This window comes from Vicia villosa, unplaced genomic scaffold (assembly GCF_029867415.1).
Source record: "Vicia villosa cultivar HV-30 ecotype Madison, WI unplaced genomic scaffold, Vvil1.0 ctg.000775F_1_1, whole genome shotgun sequence".
Lineage (NCBI taxonomy): Eukaryota > Viridiplantae > Streptophyta > Magnoliopsida > Fabales > Fabaceae > Vicia > Vicia villosa.
In genome coordinates, this window is record NW_026705347.1 from 365,874 (window position 1) to 389,785 (window position 23,912).

Consider the following 23,912-nt stretch of genomic DNA (forward strand, 5'->3'; position numbering starts at 1 on the left):
ATTCGAGATACACCAGCGATGCAGATATCTAAATTGTTGAAACAAATATAAATATAAATTAATCAATATAAAAAATGAATTTATTTAATATATATATATATATATATATATATATATATATATATATATATATAATTTTATACTTACGTGCACCACACAGACAAAATATGCATGGAAAGCCAATGGTTACCCATAATCAAATCATTAAGGTCATCTATATCAACATAGAAATATGGTTCAATTTTGTCGTGATCCAATTCAATTTTGAAAGTGTCTTTTTTGAGATTTATCATCTTTTCTTTAAAAATGGTAATCTTCTTGATGAAATCTTCATCATTTGCCATAACCACATTAGAGAAACTACCATTAGTTGTTGTATCATGGGGAGAGATAATATTTTGTTGAGTATCATAATTGTTCATCCCAATAGATTCCATATGCTGTAAAAAAGTTAAAACAATGAACCATTTACAAATCATATATGAGAAGTGTATATAGTAATCTCACTAACAAGACTATATACTATTTAACTGTATGAATTATAATTACTATTTTCATCTCTACACAGTTTTAGAAAAATATGGACATTCATTCTTACCTCCTTTAGCACATTTAGTTGTTGTGAAAAATTCATTTGAATCTCTATTTGGAACTTTTCCATTTGTTCCTTTTGAATCTTTTCCATCTCCTTCAATTTGTTTTCAAACTCATTTTCAACCTCTTCTCTAATTTTTTTTTCTTCTATTTTCTGTTCCATTTGTTGACTCACTATATGAAGATCATCCATAGAGATACCTTTTGATGTGGAGCGTGAAGATTTACCATAATATTCTTTAAAGCCAACAAATCGACCTTCGGTGCAGATACGGCCGGGGTGTTCTTTTGTTCCAATTGCTTTAGTCAAGATATCTTCACGTCCTTCGGGAACATAAGTACCTTGAGTACTTTTTTCAACTAACTCCTCCTACAACATATGCAAACATAATTTTAAACAGTGCACAAATTAAATTTAAAAGTATTACTAAAAAGATATTTACTTACAATCTTAGAAACTACCAAAGTTGTTGCCTCAGATGTATAATCTCCTGATTTCTTTTGTCGGGTCGTCAACCATACTTCATATCGTTTTGGCATGGGAACATCAGTCAAACTTGAGCCCTCTTCAAGCATTGTTTTCATCCTTTCTTCCATCATCTTGGCTTTAAGCTTATTGTAACCCCCCCGAGACAATCTATGGGGGTGAACATTTTTTAATGCATTTTGCTTGCCTTTTTCCCTTTTCTCCTATAAAAGTAACACAATAAAAAAAATCAACAAAAAAATTAAAATTAGTTAAGTCAAACAAAAATCTTTTATTTCAACAAACCAGAAATTCTTTTTTGGTCCGGTCCTGAAAAAACTTATTCCAATCTTCCTCGGAGATGTATTTATACTTAACCACTGGTGTTAAGTTGCCTTCTTTATCTCCATCCCCAAATACATAGGTGTTGGTGAGATATGTCTTAAATTGCTTCCAACGATCCCCAATATAAACTAACCATTTCTTCTTACATTTGTCATTTTCAGGGTCAATGGGAATTGGACAAGTGAACTTATCCTACAAAAATTTCAAATATTAGTAACTATATATGAGTATTAAGAAAAATATAACTTTCAAAGAATTATTTTAATAGTAAATACCGTGATTTCTTGCCAAATCATAGTCTTCGCTACTTCACTTACGTCTTTCCATGTTTTTTCATTAATATTAACCTTGCTACGTGCAAGGTAAGATACATAACTAATAAATTGTGCAGCATTGTTTCCACTAGGTGCAAACGTAACTTCGTCAAAATCAACCTCACACTTCTTACCAGCTTCTATAGTTCCAATGAATCGTGACATAGTTGTGGCACCTCTTGTTTTTTTCTTTTGTGGAAGAGAGTCGGGTGAATCAACCATCTTTCCCTTTTTATCATAATAAATTAATGTGTCAGTTAACTTATCAATAGAAATTACTAAATAAATAAAAATAAAAATTAACAATATAAAAGTGGATAAAAACTAACAAATATAAACCTAGCAGAATGTCCTATGTTCTCATTTGTTATTATCCTCCAATATCCCTTCTTGATGGTCATAACGAGTGGCATACACATCATCCACTTCATTTTCATTACTGAAAGATGGTCTTTGGGATGAAAAAGTAGTAATGTCACCAATATCAAAAGTCAAATCTTCATTTTCATCACTTTGATACATGCTTCTTCTTTGGAGGACGACTGACCATTTGTTGTTCGAGGGATCCTTGACATAAAACACTTGTCTTGCATGGACTGCCATAATGAAAGGTTCATCCTTGTAACCTACCTTATCAAGGTCAACTAGTGTAAATCCTAATTCGTCAGTTTTTACACCAGTGTTACTATTAACCCACTTACATTTAAAAATAGGCACTTTAAACTTACAATAGTTTAGCTCCCAAATCTCCTCAATGACACCAAAATAAGCTATGGATGCCAGAACAGGGTTTTTATCTTTTGAACTACAGAAGTGCATCGAAGAAGCCATAACCATGACTCCACTATTTTGCATGGTACTCTTGTCATCTTGTGACTTGGTACAAAAGCAGAATTTGTTTATATCATATCCACTCCAACATAAGACATTAAAGCTAGGCTCATTTGCTAACCATTTTAATGTATCAGAAGCAGTATGATCATTCATAATTTCTATTTTAAACCACTTTAGGAATGTCTTGTTATGTTCATTCAACAACCATTTTCCATTCATTCGAGGATACATCTCCTTGACAATGGTTTTATGTCTAGACAAATATGGCTCAACCTCAACAGTGTTATTCAAAATATACAAATGTGCTTGAAATACTTCTGCATGAGCCATGTGCTTAACCTTTAGACGCGTACCCTTACCATCATATCTTCCATCATGACGTGACTTAGGAAGGCCTACAGGTTTTGCATTTGATAAATAATTTGTACAAAACTCAATTGCTTCTTCTGTGATATACCTTTCAATAATAGATGCTTCAGGACGATATTGATTCTTCACATAGCCTTTCAATATTTTCATGTATCGTTCAAAAGGATACATCCACCTTAAATAAACAGGTCCACATATTCTAATCTCTCGCACTATATGAACTATTAAGTGAACCATGATGTCAAAAAATGACGGTGGAAAGAACATCTCCAACTGACACAAGATAATAATAGACTCGTTTTCCAACTCGTCCAATTTCTCAGGGTCAATCAATTTACTACACACATCATTAAAGAATAAGCATAATCTAGTTATGGCGTGTCGAACATTTTTTGGTAAGATTCCACGGATAGCTACAAGAAGTAGTTGTTGCATCAATATGTGACAATCATGAGATTTTAATCCAACTAGCTTGAGATCTTTCATTGACACAAGACTTTTAACATTTGAAGAGTACCCTTGTGGAACTTTTACACCTTGTAAACACTCACAAAAACTTGTTTTCTCTTTTTTCGACAATGTATGGCATGCTGGTGGCAAATATATCTTCTTACCTCTCGATTCTGGAGCTAATTGTTCTCTTATTTCCATTTCAACAAGATCTTTACGTGAATTCAAATTATCCTTTGTCTTGCCTTGAATGTTGAGAAGTGTTCCGATAACACTATCACAAACATTTTTCTCCACGTGCATAATTTCAATACAATGTCTTACATCAAGACTAGACCAATATGGAAGATCAAAGAACACTGACCTCTTCTTCCATATATTTTTTTCAGTAGAATGCTTTTGTTTCTTTCCAAAACTAACATGTATGTTCTTGACCCGCTGATATACTTGTTTCCCGGTTAAGGCCTTAGGAGCTAACTCATTCTTTGGATATCCATTAAATGCCTTTTTCAACCTTCGATATGGATGATTACGTTTGAGAAATCTTCGATGTCCAAGATAAACAGTTTTCTTTCCATGTTTCAATTGATGATAACATGTGTCTTCTTCACATATAGGACACGCTTTATGCCCTTTAACAGTATAGCCAGACAAATTCCCATAAGCAGGAAAGTCATTAATTGTACAAAATAACATGGCACGCAATTTAAAATTTTCACATGAATACCCATCAAATACATCAATGCCTTCCTCCCACAGTATTTTTAAGTCTTCAATCAACGGACTGAGATAAACATCTATATCATTTCCTGGCTGTTTTGGTCCTGAAATCATCGATAACATAACATACTTGCGTTTCATGCATAACCAAGGAGATAGATTATAAATAACCAAGATAACAGGCCATGAACTGTGATTACTACTTAAACTACCATATGGATTCATTCCATCAGTAGAAAGTCCAAGTCTAAGGTTTCTTGGCTCATTTCCGAAATCCGGAAACAATGAATCAACTTTCTTCCATTGTAAAGAATCAGCTGGATGACGAAGTTTTCCATCACATTTTCTCTCTTCTGTATGCCATCTAATATTTTTTGCGTCATTTGCATTGGCAAACAATCTCTTAAATCTTGGAATAATTGGAAGATACCATAATACCTTTGCAGGAGGACCTTTTGTGATCTGTTCATAACCCTCATCATCCCCCTTCTTCTTATAACGTGAAACCATACACTTGGGACAATTGTCTAGGCCTTCATTCTCTTTCCAATACAATACACAGTCATTGGGGCATGCGTGTATTTTCTTATACTCAATACCCATTGGACATAATATCTTTTTCGCCTCATATGTACGATGTGGCAATGTATTCTCATCTGGAAGCATCTCCTTCAGTAACTCGAGCAATTCTGTAAAGCTCTTATCAGTACAATTATTTATTGCCTTCAAATTGAACAATCTCAATATAGCCGACAATCGTGTAAAGTTTTTACAACCCGGATACAAAGGAATTTCTTTGTCACTACAAAGAGTATCATACACATATGCTCGCTGAAAAGAGTCTTGACCAATATCACGAATCATTTCTTCTAGTTGATCGCCCATCTCTACATCAACCTTTTGTTTTTTAGAGCCCTTTGGAGGGTCTAACAATTCTCCGTGCCATGTCCATGTCGTATAATTTTTGCAAATACCATGCATTCCTAAGTGTTCAAGTACGACCTCAACTTTTAGAGGTGCAATATTAAAACATTTAACACAAGGACAATGAATACTTCCATTACTTTGAGGAAGGTTAGTTTCAGAAAATTTCAAAAACTCTAATATTCCATTTTTATACTCCTCACTCGAGCGATTTTTTTGCATCCAACTGCGATCCATAGTTACGTTCTGAAATTATAAACACATAGACATTTATGTGGAGATTAAGAAGGTTGAATAAGACAGAAAGAAAAAGATGGATGGAGTGAGTTTAATATGTTTTGGATTGGAGCGAACCTACGTGTAAACAGAGGTGGTCATGGCCACTCCAAACATTCCAAAATCTTTTTTTTTAATATGTAGGGATACATATTGAATGTGTTGTATGTATATATATATATATATATATATATATATATATATATATATATATATATATATATAAATTATAATAAATTAAAAATAGTTTTAATTATAATAATCTAAACCAAACCTAATCGATTAATTTAACCGGTTCTAATTAAGAACCGAATAATAATATAGTTCGGTTGTCTTTATAAACTTCTGTATCAAATAATCAATATTAAAATGAAAGCAACTAGATTTAAACCAACTAAAACCGAGAACCGGCAATTTTTCAATTTTTAATATTGAACGAATTTAAGTTATTAAAAAATAAATAAATTAGTATTATTTATCCTAAAGAAGTGTGTATGTTCTCATGATACAAGTCAAACTCTTTCGGCAAGTGAGGTATACTAGGCACATCAATGTATATTTATAATGAATGATCAATGTGAGACAATACTGATCAAATTTTAAAACTACTTAAATTTAAATTTTATTGACGTGGGACAATTTTTTTATCATGCTACTTTCTTTTCCAATATCTCTATTATAGTTTAATTAATTGTTTTGTATTTATTATTTTAAATATATTTTTTCAAATATGACAACTGAGATATACAAAAACAATCTTAAGATATTATTTAACTATTTAGAGCCAATTTTTACATGATAAATAGAATATTGTAGCAACCTGAATATTTTGCATAACTAGATTTAAAACTTCATACCTTACGTGTTAGTTTAATTGACAGTTTATTTCTTCGGTTTCTGTCGAATACGAAGAACTTTGGATATATGAAATGAAACTGCATTATAGAAACAAATCAAAATAAAATAATTATCACAAACAATGACCAATGGATTTCAAATAAGTAAAACACCTTATGATAAAAATCAAACTCTGTGCTTAAGAACTAATTCTCAACAATATGACTAATTGTTTTTATTTTATCTCTCAAACCAAAGTACCTAAAAAGTTAGCCACACAAATTTACAATTATCAATAACAATGACCAATGGACTTATACCAATTTAATTAAACCAAAGCAAAAAATTACTTTTTAAAAGTCAAACAAAATTATATAAAAATCACAAGGATATGCCAAAAATTCATAACATCCTGCTACAAACAGAAAGCCAAAGTTCTAATATTTTAGAACTATAACCCAAGGCAAACTAACCTTAAACAAAATCATAAAGAAATAATATTGAATAATTTTCTACTAAAATAAGGCCAAAGGACAGCTTCACCTATAAAAAAAAATTCAAACAACATAAAGAATATCACTTATTGACATTAGAGTTCAACATGATTCATTTCCCAAATATTCTACGTGGAACTGCCTCACCAATGAGGTAAGGTAGGTTTCTGAAAGTAATAAGATTATGTTCCATTTAATCCTTAATTTGATCTCTCCCACACAAGTTTTATCAAACTTATCTTTCAAAACAACCATAATAAGAAACAAAAGTGTATTATGAATTTTTATAACGATCCTGCCAGAGATCGACACAACGAGCACCGCACCGACCAGCTGGAACGAACCAACCAAGCAAAAAAACAGATCGCCCAACACCAGACCTCCTTCACTTTTACTCAGATGTTACAAGGTCCCAAACAAACTAATGGATTCAAACCAAAGTAAATAGTTGATGCAGAATTAATTAACTATCCTTTTTGTTATATAATGCAGACTATATTATGAACCATCACAACAAACAATACTTAGATATCAAGTGTCAAATAACATAATCAATATCAAATAACAGTTATAACCTTGAGTCAAAGTGATATGAAATTTTTGTTTTAATCAAAAGAAGATTATATTCAATCAAAAAGAAAAGTGATATGAAATTTCATCCACAAATTAAATAAAACTAATTAAATGAGAGTGAGGGTTTAAGAAAAACCATAGTAAATAAAAGGACATACCACGAGAATCTCGACACGGCGGCGTGTAGCAAGCTGGAGGGAACACCGATTCTCTGCAAACAAATTAACAAATCAATATATATTCTAATTCCATAGTAAAAGGGATCAACAATTCCAATTTAAAGAAAGATTGAAACTTAAAAGAGAGGGATTACATTTGTGATTATGCAAAACTGGTTTTGAGATAGATTTTGATTCTGAATATTTTTTGAGAAGTTTTTTCAACTTTGATTGATTGAGAGAAGATGCAATTGTAAATCAGTGACCGTGAAATCCTAATATGAGAGCATAAGGGTTTTACGTAATATGCAGCTTCACGTTTCATAAGTGTTGGCTTTTCAAAAGTGCAATTTTTCTGAAGCGCTGAAGCGGATTTTTTTATAATTTTAGCGGCAATTTTAATCATTCATTTATGGTATATAATTATTCCAAATTAAACGACGCACAGACTTTAATTTTGGAATCACATCACATATTTCTAAAATTAGGTATGAGTTTATATATATGTGTTTTGTCATTTTATTATTTTATACTTAATTTTCTTTAAATCAGGTATCTTACATTAAATAAATTTATTTGTAAGAAAAGTAACGTACATTAGACACTAGTTTTTTTAAAAATTGGGTATTAATGATTAATATTAAAACAAGAATTTTCATTTTAATTACAAAGTTGCCATTGTATATAAATTTTATATCTTTTTTTAATAAAATAGGTATTATATCAATAATTCTAATGTTATTTCTATACTAGTGAGAAGACGACTTGAAGATGATTAGCGAGCAAGTTTTTTGTTTTGTTGATTAGATAAATACTGCTCCTTCCGTTCCACAATGAGGGACTCAGCACACCATTTCACAGAGATTAAGAAAAATGTAAAAAAGTAAGAGAGTTAATATTGTTTTTACTATAGTATCCTTATCATGTATTGGGAATTGTGAACTTTTTATTAATTAGATGGTAGAATTGGAAAAAGTGTATTGAAAATTGAAATAGGTCATTCATTTTGGGACATTATTGTATTCCAAATGGATCACTCGTTGTGGGACGGGGGAAGTAGTTGCAAATACTCACACATTGAAGTCACTGAACAAATGAAGAGTTGAAGGCATATTAAGTAGAAAATTGAGTACCTTTGTTTATGTTTCTTGAGGTCTATTTATAGGATTTTAAGGATATCAACTTTCTAACTTGAGATCATACCCGTTTAGAGTTCTACGATTGATACTTATATTTCTACATTTTTCGCTTAAAGATTTCTACGATTGATACTCATGTTTCTACATTTTTCATCATCCTTGTCTCTTGGTAGTTTTTTAGGTGTGTCGCGAAGGTCAGAACATGTGTCCCTAAATCAATAGATGGAGAGAATCAGGTGGTCACTTAGTTCATGTAATAAGGATGAAGATAATTCAAAGAGTATTTTATCTAGATCCTTTACGTGCCATGAAGGTCTGGCCCAATTTAGAACATATGTCCTCAAATGAATAGCTTAAGAAAATGAGGTGGTCAGTTAGTTCGAGTAACGAGGATCATGATAACTCAAAGAGTATTTTATCTATATCTTTTATGAGTCGAAAGTGGTTGTCCATGAGTGTGGCTATGTGTGATATGTTGGTTAAAACTTTATGAGATTTTGACGATGACAATAAAACAAGACAAAGTTAATCATAAGCATAATTAGACAATAAATTATCAAAAAGGAAAATTGATCAAGTTCAAACGATGAGATCAAGCAAGTTAAATTAAATTCAAAATGATCAACATCAATGGAACTGGAGATGTGAAAGCTTGTTTGGTTCAACGCTTATGTGTTTTAGTATTTTTTTTATCACTAGTATGTTAAATAAGCAAGAGTAAGTCTTCAAGTACTAAGGTAATGCGCGCGCGCACACACACACACACACACACAAATGTTTTCAAACTCTTCATTAATTTCATATTTCATATCTAGATGATGATTTCTAAGTAGAAGTTGCACGGGGTAGTGAATAGGAGAAAAGTTTTAAACTGAGACTATTATAGTGGATCTCCTTCCTTACTTGGTAGCCCTCAGATTAGGTGAGTTGCACTAAACTATGTTAAAAATTACTTGTGTTATTTATCATTCTGTAGTTTATTTCAGTTTTGATATATTTGTGCTGTCAGTCAGCAAATATCATAACATCTATCTTGACATTGTGTGGTGTTAGGACATCAGTCTTAAGATCTATATTGTAAGTGCCAAAATTTCAGGAAGCAATTATGACCAATTAGAAAAGTTCAACTAAATGTCTAATTGATTAGAGTCTTTTTCTAATCGATTAAGGAGTGACTTCACCTATGTTAGGAATATTTGTATATAAAATAGTCTCACAATGACTATGACATATAATTAGTTGTAATCTCTCTATATATAATACAATCTCCGTAGTGCCTTTTAAAAACACACTTTATTAAAACGTCTCTCACTCTCTTATATTTCAATACGGTATCTAGAGTTTCTTGATATTCAATTGTTCGCCATGTGTCGCTATGCAAAAAATATCAAGAAAACCTCAAAAAGGGAAAGGAGATGGTCTTGCAACCAAACTCGGGTCCAAAAGTTGATTATGCAAGGGAAGGTATTAGCACCCTTCACGTCCATGGTACTCTATGGGATCCACTCTTGTTGCTCTAATCAAAGGGTGTGTATATCTGATGCTTACTTGCTAAGGTAATGCATGAATGGATTATTAAGGAAAAAACAAAAGGTTTTTATTATTGCGCTCACTAGGGTTTCTTGAAACCTATGCCTACCTATCCCTAATGTGCAATAGAGAAGTCAGAGCACCGTAGTTCTTCTAAAAAATGTTTGTTTTGTTTGTTGTGTGTTTTTTATGGACAATGATGTCCTTTTTGAAAATGTTTTCAAACGAAAAGAGCCCAAGATAAATAATAGTTTGAATTTGTTGATTTTTTTGGTAGGAGAATACCTCAAGTGGTCCTCCAAAGTTGGGGGTACATGAGTACTTCTCCTTTACTTATGAAAGTGTTTAAACATTTTTATGTGTTTTTGGATTTTTTATCACAAAAGAGTTTTAGTCTTAAAAGAATGCAATGCAAAAGAAAGAATAAAAAATCTAGGAGAAACTTGGTCCTATTTGTTATCATGCAAATTGGACTTAAGATTGAGATATCAGGGGAATCTCCATCCAATAGTTGTCAGGCAAGATGGTCCTAAGGTTAAGGATAAAAAGGAAATCCTACCTATGTTTTCATGCTTGGATATCAATTCTAAACTCTACCTTAATTCAATATCAATCAAAGGATTAAGATTAATCAAGAAGTCCTAAGGGTACATGTTATCATACAAGCATAGAAGTAACTTATTCAAAGTACAAAGGTAACAACCCAAAAAAAATATCTTAAGACAAGCAACAACTTCAAATTAGAGGCAATAACCTACCCACATATTGAGTACTTAACAAAGACTCAAAACAAGTCAAACTTAATCAAGTAAGACTCAAAACTCTAAGAGCAAACATCCAAATAAGTCCCTAGTACTCAAACAAGACTCAAGACAAGTTAAACTTAACCAAGTATAACTCACACAAACACAACTTAAGCCCAACAAGACTCAAGACAAGTCAAACTTAACCAAGTAAGACTCAAACAAACACAACTTAATCCTAACAATACTCAACACAAGTCAAACTTAAACAAGCAAGACTCACACAGATACAACTTAAGCCTAACAAGACTGAAGACAAACAAGACACCTAAGCAAGTATTAGGTAAGCAAAGTAATCAAGCCCAAGCTTTCTAGGGATCAACCAAAGCAACAAAGCATGTGATCAAGACATGGTATATAGATTGGTATGAAAATTCAATAATATTATTCCCTAAGTAAAGTATCAAACATGTCTAGAAGAATCTCATTTTAAACCCTAAGGTTAAAAAAAGAAAACATTTCAAAGAACCCAATTCAAAAGCATACAAGTCATGAGCTAGGAAGTGATTTCAACATCAAAATACAAGTTCTCTAAAGAACAACCAACATGGAAATATAAGAAGATAAGACAACACAAGACCCTACGGCTACAACACTTGACAAAGCAGGGTATCAAAACAATTAGGCAATGATTCAACAATCAACATTTCATCAAAGGAAAGTAAATCAAACAACTTCAAGTTGTACTCCTAATCATGCATGAAATTCCGTTCTTATCTTAACAAGGATAACATAACTTCCAAAGCAAAGCATCAAAGTATTTAGACATGAAACAATGATTAATAAGTATTCACAAGAAAATAATTCAAACAACTTCAGATTTTAATCCTAAACATGCATTAGGTCCTATTTTATCCTAACAATGGTGAACAATTTCAAATTGTAAGACAAGGTATCAACCCAAAACATCAAGTAAGATTGACACACTTCAAAAGGAAACAACCTCAAGTTGAACATTTAATTCCAAGTATTAAAAAACATCTCAAAGCTTAGAGGTAACATGACAAAACTTCACAAATTAACTCAAGAAAGTTCATGGAATCTCAATTTGCAAATTCAAAGCATCAAAGCAAAGTATCAATTAAGATTAACATGTATCATCAACAAGAAACAACTTCACATTGATCATTTAATTCAAAATATCCATCAAGATTTCAAAGTTCGAGGTAATAACCTAAATATCATGGTAAAGTTCAAAGATTAACTCAAAAGATTTCATGGCCTCATGATGCACAAGATTCAACATTTACATCATGCAAAAATATAAGAAATGACACAAAGTTTCAATCATCAAGGTAACAACCCTAAGCATGCTTCAAATTCAACCTCCTAAAGTAACACCTTAAGTTTCGAAGTATAGTATCAATCATGTGACAAAGCATGAACACCAAAGCACAAATACAAGCCCCTAAGGTTCATGCTTGTAAGAATTAGGCGTTAGAATGACAAGACCTAAACATTTAATCATAAAAAGTGCACAATGAACCAAGCATTCAATCATCAACATGTTGTCAATATTTAGCACAGAAAGAAGTTTCAAATTGTAAGATGAATGAATTAAGATATGGAAGCAACTTGACAAATAAGTTCAATCCAAACATTGCTCAAAGCAAGTGGAAGTATTAAAGGAAGATTGATCAACAATTAGATCAAGACATTAAGCATTCATCAATATTTTGAAGCACCAAAATGATTCACCAAGAGCATGGCATAAAAATGATCAAGGCCTCAAAGTTTCACAGTATCTAAACATGGAAAAGTTTCAAATTATAGGTCAAGAAGATTTACAAAAAATATTGCTCAAGTGCACATTTAAGCATGGAATCAACACAAAGAACAATCATCAATTAAACAAGGCATCAAGGCATCAAGGCTCAAAAAAATCCATTTAACAATTCCTCAAATATACCACCAATTGGCACCAAATCAACATGGAATACCTAAACGTCAATGTGTCTAAAAATGGTAAAAAGATTGGCCAAAAAGAAGTCTAAGATAGGCATCAATCATGGCTCACAAGGAGGGGGTGCAAGGAAGTAAAAGAGAATGAACTAAATTCATTTCAAACCCCACAATTGGGCCAAAACCTAGGGGTTTGAAGAGAAAAGCATTCAGGCCTAGTGCATTATTAATCCATTTAATTCAATTTTTTTGATTAAAAACAAATTAAAAGAAATGAGGTGGCAATGATTTTGCGCACACAGACCAATAGAGTTAGGAAAACTCAATTAATTGGGTTCGTCTTCTTAGGCAAGCAACCACCGTGCCTGAGTTGGCCACAGTGGTGCAATTTCCCTAAAATAAAAACAAATAACACATTTCAATTCAAAATCATGCACTGAACCAGAATCTAACCTCCATTTTTTACAACTCTTCCTCTAACATAGGTAATCAAAGTAAGAAAAGGAACCCTAACTGAACAAAACTCAAGGAATCCACATTGATTATGCACATTCAGATCCTATTGAGATTAACAGGACTTCAACTCATGTCCCAACATGATCTAGCAATAAACAACACCTAAAATGATGCTTGAAAGAGAAATAAAAAAGCTCTGGTAGTTACCTAACAGAGAAGGTTCGTTTCCTCTTCAAAACTCTCAATGAGATCACCAAAAGATGCAGAAAGCTTCCTTGAACCTTGAGGAGTATAGATCGAACCTTGTTTTTCTTTGAAACTTGTTGCAATTTCTTAGCCAACTTAAGAAAATTGATGTGGAAGATGATGCATGATGATTCTATATGATGCTTCCATATGAAGGAAAATGCATTCAGAAGCTTCCATACATGATGGAGAAGAATATTGGATCAAGAAAGATGAGAGAATTGAAGGATGCAGTTTTCTAGTTTTTCTTGAGAGAACGAAAGAGTGTTAGATCTCGAAATGGTTATGGAGTGTAACTGATTCAGTTATGTGCATGAAAAGGCTTTTATAATGATGATTAGAATTGGGTAGAGGTGGGATTTTAGCTTAGAAGTTTGTTAGAGCTTGTAACAAAAATTTTGGAACTTGAGAATGGTGAATGGCATGGTGAGAATGTAGCACCAACTGAGCATTGTGTGAAGAGAGTTTAGTGTTGCTTCAGATGTGAATAAGGTGTGTAAATCAATTTCAAGGAGCATATGAGCTGGTAAGTGTGATGCAAACTTAATGAGCAAGTTTTCAAAAAGATGCCATTTGATATTTTTGGCCAATTTCACGTATATGCATGCAAGGTACAAAGAATGTTTGTCCATTTTGAGCAAAGATTGATTGGTATGCATGGGTGCACTGATATGATGGTGATCAAAATCAAACAAGAAGGGCATAATGCAATATAAACAAAATACTATGCTGAGCCGTGAATGCCCCCGTGTCTATATGTGCCCCTTTGAATGAGTATATCTTGATGCATGGTGATCCAAATGATATGAAATTTATATCAAATGATAGATGGTAGGAAAATAAATAAATTTGATTATGGAATCAAGCTGAATTGGAGCTTGGAACATCCCTTAATTTGACCCCAAAATCATGCCCTCCACCTGACCTATACACTTAGAAAAAATTCTAAGTTATTTGGCAAATTTACCAACTTGAACCATTGAAATTAGCTCCACATAAATCCCTCTTAAGGAAAGCATTTTGGCTCAAATTTCATGCTATGATATAGTACTATACATCCTCTTCAATTATAGACCCCAAGTGCAAAAAATGGATGCTTGAGCTGACCACAATCTCCCTTGAAAGTCATGCATATAAACATGTTCAAATACATAGAAAATTTTCTAAGTCTTTTGAATTTTACACAACTTTGAAGTTTTGACTTTAGCTACCAATATTGTTAGTACTATGGTTTTAGGATTGGGACAATTTTTCCAAAATATGATTTACTGCAAAGATGTTATGGAAGATGTTCTAACATGTTCCTTAGGAAAGATGTCCTGATAGTGTTGTGACATGTTATAATAGAACATTAGCACAGGCTATTTGGATATATCTTAGTATATTTCACAAGTCAATAAGATTTAATTTGGAACAAGTTTTGTATCTCCAGCTATATACAAGTTGCCAAAATTGGATGTTAAGACAATCTAGGAAACTTGATATTTGTGTTCCAAGATTTAAGGATATTTATCTACACAATTGTATATTAATCAGCTTGTGGATCAAGAAATATTTGGATGCAGATTTCGAAGCCCATGGACTGCAAAGGTGTATTTAAAGAGAAGATTTGACCTAATGTAAAAGAGCCAAGAGGAAAAATCTTTTTGGGTGTTGAGCTTTAACAATACTCAACGGGTTTTTAAAATGTTAAGCTTTAACAATACTTAACAAGTTTTAAAAGGAGCCAAGCTTTAACAATACAAGGCTAGGGTTTACTAAAAGAGGTTGGTTGAGCTTTAACAATACAAAACCAATGGTTAATTTAAAAAGGTTGAGCTTTAACAATACAAAAACATTTTCAAAACAAGTGGGGTTCAAAGCTTTAACAATACTAAGCACAAAGTAAAAGAGTTTGGAAAAGAGAGTGAGTACCTTGATAATTTTAGTCAATACCATTCACATTCTTTTGAAGTTTAGGCAACATCTTAAGCAATCAATCATGATGAATATCTCAAGAGGTGTGTGTGGTATAACATGTGTATCATGGATACAATCAAGGGTGAATTTCAACAATATATAAGGTATAAACTCAAATATAAAAGTTGAATGAATAAAAGGATGACATACCTCAAGATCATTTCATGTATGAATGAATATGATGTGATGATGGATAAATGTCTTGTAGATGTTTTCATATTGGCTGCATTTTGTGGTAAAACATTCATGTGTGTTTTGATGTCTTGACTAATGTCATGACACGCTATGTGTAGTGTTCTGCAGGGTTTTATGGTTGAGCTAATATAGGTTTTTTTGGATGTCATGCTCGATGTCATGACATCAATAATTAACAGCAGTGACTGTTATGTTTGGCTGTTATGTTTCCTTATTTATCTCAGGCTACAATTTAGGAAACTATATATTTAGTGTTGTATGGTTTTCGCTAAAATATCTCGTCTACAACATATGTGTGAACACCCTGATTATGTGGAAATTAGGTTAACTTGGTTAACCCTAATTTATGTTTGGAAGGCCCAAGTGCAGCCTATAAGAAGATTGCTAATCCTACTTTCGGAGGTGTTAGCTGAAGATTTCGTTTAGAAAGAATATCCTTTGAAGAGTTACAATTCGAAGGAAGATGGTTACTGATGACCATTTCTGAGTTTAAAAAATGGCTACTGATGGCCATGTTTCGAGAATGTTGGTTTGAGTTGGAGTAAAGATGGTTAGACTTGGAGCTAATTCGAAGAAGATTATCTTTAAAGACTTAAACGTTTTTTGCGAAATACGTAAAGTACTGAAGCTTAACGTGTTTTCGTGGTATTCTTAATTCTGATCACGTTGCCACGCGTCGAAAGAGGATTCAGGCGGGAGGATTTGAATTTCGAAGTAGTTTTTGTAACTGCACAAAGACAGATGGCATCCCAGGGATTCTTGTGGGCAACGTGGCATCAGATTAGTGTAGGACCGTTAGGGTCGAATTTAGTATAAATAAGGGTCTTAATGTTAGGATTCCGGGTGTTCATTTTGTACAAATCACTCACAAACCACTCAAGTGTCAAGTGTTTAGAGAACGAGTTCGCAGAGAAATGTACGTATGACACCAACACCAGTTTAATACATTTGTATTTTTCTTTATTCAAGCATCTTTTCATTATTACTGCTTTTGTTTACTTCTTGTTATTTACATTCCTGCACTTCTTTATTTCGTCTAACTTTCATTTCGAAGCACTTTATATTCCTGCATTTTATATTCTTGCACGTTACATTCCTGCACTTTACATTTTTTGTAGTTTACACACTTTTATTTATATTTCTTTGTCGAAAGACATACTTATGTGTATAACAAGTGTTATTTTTAAGTAAACATTCACATGATCATATCATAAACAAGTTTTCTCGAAGCCAGAACAAACAAGCATGAATCAAATCATATCGAAAGACAATTGTTTGACTATGTCCTAGGATCAATCTAGTCGATCCTGCGAGTAACCAAAGTATACTTTATAGTTTGGAGGACTAGCGGTTGTTTACCGGAAATCACCGTAAACAGGAGGCAGAGTTTTTGGCGTGAAGAATTCTGTTCATTGGGTTTTATTTTCACGTGTGTTTGTGTTAGTGTTTACTTGTAATCTAAGCAATTGTCACTTTGATGATTGTATAGGAATAGGGTTTTTTGAGTTGTAATGTGTTGTGTCACTCTAAGCTTTTAAGCATGAGTTTTGTGTCACTTGATTGAAGCTTTTAAGCAAGATCAAGATTTGTTTGAAGTGTGTCTTCAATTTTCTTTTTATAGTTTTCTGTTTGTTATCACTGTTGTGATTGAGGGGGAGTGAGTAGGGACTCAGGTCTAGCACTAGATTGAAATTGCATTGGGTAGGTCTTAAGTGAAGGGTTTAAACTGGTAGTTTTGGCTCTGAATTAATACTGCTTATAGTCGATTTCCTCCCTGGCTTGGTAGCCTCCAGAGTAGGCGTTGTTTCACACCGAACTGGCTAAACAATCTCTCGTGTTCCTTACTGATTTTGTTAACTCTTTGCAAAATTTGATTATCGGTTCTGAAGTGGATGTCATAACATCCGTTACGACATTCATCGTGTGCTACTAGAATTTTTAATTGGCATCAGAGCAGGCACCCTACCTGTTTATTTCTGGGTTAGATCTAGGGACAATAAATTATGGTACGATGGACAAGGATGTAGTAGAATTTGGGAATAGACCACCCATTCTGGATGGGTCTAACTACGACTACTGGAAACCTCGTATGATAGCCGTTCTGAAGTCCGTGGACAACAATGCTTGGAGAACTGTGAACAAATGATGGGAACATCCTACGAAGAAAGAAAAAGATGGAACAACTGTGTTGATACCCAAAGAAGAATGGAGCAAAGAAAAGTAAGAATTGGCTTTGGGCAACTCCAAGGCTCTAAATGCATTGTTCAATGGAATAAACAAGAATATATTCAGACTTGTGCAGCATTGTGAATTGGCCAAAGATGTTTGGGATACTCTCTAAACAACTCATGAAGGCACATCCAAGGTGAAGATGTCTAGACTTCAGATGTTAACCACTAAGTTTGAAAATCTCAAGATGAAAGAGGATGAGACCATTCATGATTTTTACATGAATATTCTTGAAATTTCCAATGCCTTTGGAGCCTTAGGAGAAAAATGTCTGAAGAAAAGCTGGTGAGAAAGATCCTCAGATCACTGCTTAAGAGATTTTCTATGAAGGTTACTGCTATAGAAGAAGCTCAGGATATCAGCAAAATGAGTGTAGATGAACTCATTGGTTCCCTCCAAACATTTGAGATGAGTATATGTGACAATGTTGAAAAGAAGAACAAGAGCATAGCATTTATATTTAACACTGAAGAGGAAACTGCAAAACACATCACAACACTAACGAGTGTATGTGCATCTGATGATGATTCCAGTGAAGATGAACTGACCTTTGATGAGCTTGCAGTCTCATATAAAGAGCTATGTGTTAGGAGTGCTAAAGTTTGTAAACAAGTGGAGAGGAAAAAGAAACTCATAAAAGAGTTAGAAACTGAGAAGAAATAGCATCTTGCAACCCTAGACTCACTCAATGGTGAAATTAGCATGTTGAACTCCAAGCTTGATCAGATGTCAAAATCTATCAGAATGCTGAACACTGGAACTGACACTCTGGAATAAATTCTGCAGGTTGGACAGAGAATAGGAGACATGTCTGGAATAGGATTTTTGGGTAAATCAGACTCCACTTTAAGGTCAAATCCTGAAGCTCACATGTCAAACCATATGTCAAGACCAATGTCACAACATCATGGAAACAGAAGCATGAACCAGACAAAGAGGAAATTTCAAAGATGGAGGTGTCACTATTGTGGAAGATTTGGACACATAAAGCCATTTTGCTTCAGACTATTTGGATATCCTAAAAACACTCATCAAGCCAAACCCAAATAGGATACTCCTGTCAAGAATCAACAATGGGTGGCTAAGAGTGTTGCTCTAATAGCTCACACCTCTCTAAGAGTATAAGCCAAAGAAGACTAGTATCTTGACAGTGGCTGTTCAAAACATATGACTAGAATGAAGAATATATTGGTGGATATCAAACCTCATTCCACTAGTTATGTGACCCTTGGTGATGGAGCAAAAAGGGAAATCAAAGGTGTTGGAAAGTTAGAATGTCCTGGTGTCCCTGATCTGTATAATGTCTTGCTGGTAAAAGGACTGACTGCAAATCTTATTAGTATCAATCAACTATGTGATCAAGGGTTCAATATCAGATTCACTAAAGAAGAATGTGTTGTCACCAATAGAGAAAATGAGGAAGTCATGAAGGGATATAGATCTAAGGATAATTGCTACTTATGGTAGCCTAAAACCTCAAATTACTCCTCTGCATGTTCTATGGCCAAAGAAGAAATTGAGGGTAACCATCAAGAAAGATTTGCCAAACCAGAGGTTCCCTTTACCAAGATGAAGAATCATTTTAAAAAGTGGATGGATCTGATGATGAGTCATATGTTGGATCTGATGGATGGATCTGCTGGGTTCTCTGAGACTTGCCTAAGGAATGAAAGACTGTGTACAAGATTACTGGAGTATAAGAATTTTCATGCACGGCTACAAAAAGAAAGAGTAAGTCGCCTGTCAAACATTGCTGCTCTGGAGAGAAAGTTGCTAAACATAAGATCTAACAAACAGGCAACAATGGGAAGGAATCAAACTATAAATATCAGCATGTCAGAGGTAAGAGGCATTCCTAACAAGATGAAGCAAAATATGCCTAATCAAAGGCTCCAACATCTGAAAAAACATCAAGATAAAGGTACATCTCTCTCATTCAAGAGATGCTATCAATGTGGCAAGATAGGTCACTTGAGGTCCACATGTCATGAACCTCGTGATCCTACCAAAAGGATGATCTCTCAACAGAAAGATCTAGCTAGAATAGATCCACCTCAATGTGAGTTATGTGTTGACATTGAACACACAAGCTTTGACTTAAATGAAAAGAACTCTAGAGGGAAAATAGGAAGTTATAAAAGAAGGAGACCAAAACAAGCTGAAGGTCCCAGAGAAGAGGAGAACACTCTTACTATAAGCAATAGCCCAACAATGAAGATTGATGCTCTGGAAGAAGCTGAGACAACTATCTCAGTAGTTTGTGGGAATGTCAAAACAGATGTCTTAACATCTGAATACGTTAAATAATCAAGTGTGAGCATTGAGATAAAAGGTTCCTCTAAAGTTGGTAAAGGCTCATCCTTTAGTATTCAAAGTTTTCTCCATAAGGAGATTACATTTGGGAACCAATTACTAGAAGTTATCAGAAGATCAAAGGAAACATCTGCAACTACCTGGACTATTTGCAACCTTGACCTAAAGAAGATAGTGGTGGTTCTTATTAATGACATCTGGACTAGAGATATGCAAAAGGAATTATGCCTGTTCAAGGGAAGCAAAGCATGGGACTTGGTACCAAGGGGGTTTGTGTTTTTCAGTCTTGTTAGATATGAAGATACCATAATAAGAAGTCTTTGTGATGGTGATATTTTTAATCTTATGGTGGACTCAGAAATTACCAGGATATCCGTTGATCATGGATTTCATCTAAAGGAAGAGCCAATTGCAATAGACCAAGCTTCAAAAGCCTGGAATGTGAGAGCATATGCTTCACAGGTCAACTTTGGAAATCAAGAAAGGGATAAGAACATGACCCTCCTTGTCACAAATGAGTGTATAAATCTGATGATTGTTGAGATACAAAATAAGGGTACAAAAATCTCAAATGGATGGGTTATCGTTGAAAACTATCAAACATCTCGGTTGAGCAATGAGCAGAGCTGTGTATCTATCTCCTCTACTAGAGTTGATCACATAACTGCAGATAATGATTGGTCTCAATTAGGGTGGATACAACAAAGTTCTTCTAAGTATAATGTCAAATAGGGTGTCTTAATATTACTCTACAACATCATTAGACATCACTTCATCAAAGATTTTGTGGAAGACAAAGTTATTACATTGAAGCATGTGGCCACTGATCTACAAATTGCTGATATTTTTACAAAGGCCTTAGATGCAAATCAATTTGAAAAGTTAGAGGGTAAGTTAGGCATTTGCCTTCATGAATAATTATAGCAATTAATTCTATTTGGGAAATATATTTTGGGCCTTTTAATTATTCAATATTTGAAATATTCCCTAATTGATTACTATATCAAGTTCTCTCGTATTTCTCCATTACACCAAAATACTGCTCTCTACCCTATTGTCTTCAACAACCCAAATTTGTTCTTGAATTGTTCTATCACTCTCCACAATCGTGTCTCAAGAATTTTTTTGAAATACTTCAAGATGTCGCAACAATCAGATTCTTCCTCTCCCAAGAAGTTGTCCCCCACCGATGCTCATGACTCTGTTCCAAGAACTGAACCAGTTAACCCTAATCAAGTTCTTAATATTGCTTCGTTAAGAATGGTTAGTGCTTATGATCTGAAGATCAAGAAATCTCAAACTCCACATGCAAGAAGACCCAAGGAAACTGTTCAAGCGAAGGACGCTAATCCTTCTTTGTCCATTTCTCGTGCGAAATTACCCAAGGAAGGATCAAAGTATGTTCACGAAGCCATTACCAAAATTATTACTCGTATCTTGGATGAACAGCGTCAAGTTCCTGGGATCTCTGCACCTTTACAGACTATTATCCCTGACTCCACTCAGAACCCTAACCCAAATGTTGCTCAAGAACATGTAGATGTGAGTATGGATGCTGATAACGTTCATGAGAAGAATGATGATGTTCAGATGACTGATGAAGAAAAGAATGATGAAGCTGCTGATGTTGTTCAGAATTTCACTGACAACACTAAGAATCCTGATGTCCAAGGAAATGCTGAAGCAGCTGATGTTACTCAGGATGTCACTGACAACAATGAGAATGATCCTAATGATGATTCAGGTAATAATGTTGTTGACCTTGATGATATATCTGATAATGAACTGGTTGCAAATGTAAATCCCAGCATAGCAAAAAGGCTCATGACCAGAAAGGTAAAAAAGTAGCTAATCAGAGTCCTCCCAAGAAGAAAGTACCAAAGACTACTTCAACTGGACCCATCAGAAGTAAAGTTGTGTCCAAGAGTACCTCCATTGGCCCTAGTAAGATTAAGACTGTATCTCAGAGTGTTCCTGTTGGACCGTCAAAGTCTTGGAGAAAAGTTATTCCAAAGAAGAGGAAAGCTCAAGTCATGGACGACTCTGATTCTAATGTTGAAGTGGATGTTCAACGCATTCAACTAAAGAAGAAGCCTACTTCCAGCAAGCTTGCTGCTAAAGTCCCTAATGTGCCAATAGATAATATTTCCTTCCATTCTACTTCAAGTCTCAATAGGTGGAAATATGTCTACCAAAAGAGACTGGCCCTTGAGAGAGAATTAGCTCAGAATGCTCTTGATTGCAAAGATATAATGGAACTGATTCATGCTGCTGGGTTGATGAAGATTGTTGCTCACTTTGCAACATGCTATGAAGTGCTGGTGAAAGAATTCATTTTGAACCTCTCAGAAGAATATGCTGATAGAAATTCTAAGGAATTTAGGAAGGTGTATGTGAGGGGCAGGTGTGTTACATTTTCTTCCACTGTGATAAATAACTATTTGGGGAGGTCTGATGAAGCTCAACCTGAGTTGGAAGTATCTGATAACAAGGTGTGCCAAGTCATCACTGCCAACCAGATCAAGAGCTGGCGTAAGCTAAGCATGAAATATGCCATGTTGCATAAGATTGGTGCTATAAATTGGGTGCCTATAAATCATAAATCTACCATTGCAACTGTCCTGGGAAGATTTATCTATGTTGTTGGTACAAAAGCTAAGTTTGATTATGGTACCTACATATTTAATCAGACTATGAAGCATGCTGGAAGCTTTAGTGTAAAAGGACTTATAGCTTTTCCATCTCTCATATATGGCATTATCTTGAACCAGTACCCAGGCATCTTGGTTGAAAATGACTCTATCTGCAAAAGGGAAAGTGCTCTTTCATTTCATTACAAACTGTTTCAAGGAACCCATCCTCCCGACGTAGTCATGACATCAGTTGGGACATCCAAAGGAAGTTCCACTACAGGTAAAGCTGCAGTGGTTGCTATATGCTCAGGGAAACATGCAAGGAGCTAGAATCCAGAAAGTTGGCTCTTGAAAAATTGACCAGCTCTCTTTAAATGGAAGAAGGTGCTGAGTTTGCTGAGAATGAAGAAGCAGGTCCTGAGGCAGATGATGAACAGGAGGATGGTTCAGATGAGGTTGAAGAAGAAGAGGCCAGTCCAGATGATGGCACAAATGAAGAAGATGATGTTGGCTCCAGTAGCTCTGAGTCTGGTGACTAGAGTCTTTCTGGTCTTTACCGGTGACTTGTATTTCTTTTGTTTTTTAATGGCCTGTACTTAATTGAATATCAAGTTTGCTTTGGCAACATTTCTGGTAAAAAGGGGGAGTAGTGTATGGAGTCACCCCAAAACAAGACAAGTAATGTATGTTCTCAACATTTGCACAACATTTTGTTAGAACAAGAAATGTTCTGATCAATATTCTTAGTTTTGATGATAACATTATATATGAATTTTGTATAAGACAATGTGGTACTCTAATTATTCACGTTTTCCATTTCAGGAAAAGTCTAAAAGATTATGCACAAAATCAGCGTTCAGAAGATCTGACCCAGAAGATCTAGATTGCTTCATCAGAACATGGTCTGGAAGACATCAGAATATGGTCTTGAAAAAATCAGAACATGATCTGGAAAGCATCAGAAGATGGCAGTCAGAAGCAAAGCTCTGAAGATCTGATGGTATCACGCTCCAAAGCACTTCCAAGTCTGATGACAGAAGTTGCATCTGCACCAAAAGCTGAAGACTCTGATACTCAAACGTTTATTCTACATAATCTGAGTCCAGAAGCAAGTACAAGATGAAAAGGCTATAACGTCAAATCTACAAAAGGA

General features: G+C 34.2%; 2 protein-coding genes across 2 annotated transcripts; one reads left to right on the forward strand and one right to left on the reverse strand.

Moving 5' to 3' along the window:
• Positions 1 to 2,079: 2,079 nt before the first annotated feature.
• Positions 2,080 to 5,253, reverse strand: LOC131631112 (uncharacterized). The gene has a single exon (XM_058901890.1). The coding sequence runs from the start codon at positions 5,251 to 5,253 to the stop codon at positions 2,080 to 2,082; it is 3,174 nt and encodes a 1,057-aa protein (XP_058757873.1).
• Positions 5,254 to 21,266: 16,013 nt separating this feature from the next.
• Positions 21,267 to 23,089, forward strand: LOC131631113 (uncharacterized). Its single transcript, XM_058901891.1, has 2 exons — positions 21,267 to 21,878; positions 21,935 to 23,089. Exons 1-2 carry the CDS (start codon positions 21,267 to 21,269, stop codon positions 23,087 to 23,089), a joined length of 1,767 nt encoding a protein of 588 aa, XP_058757874.1.
• Positions 23,090 to 23,912: the final 823 nt, after the last annotated feature.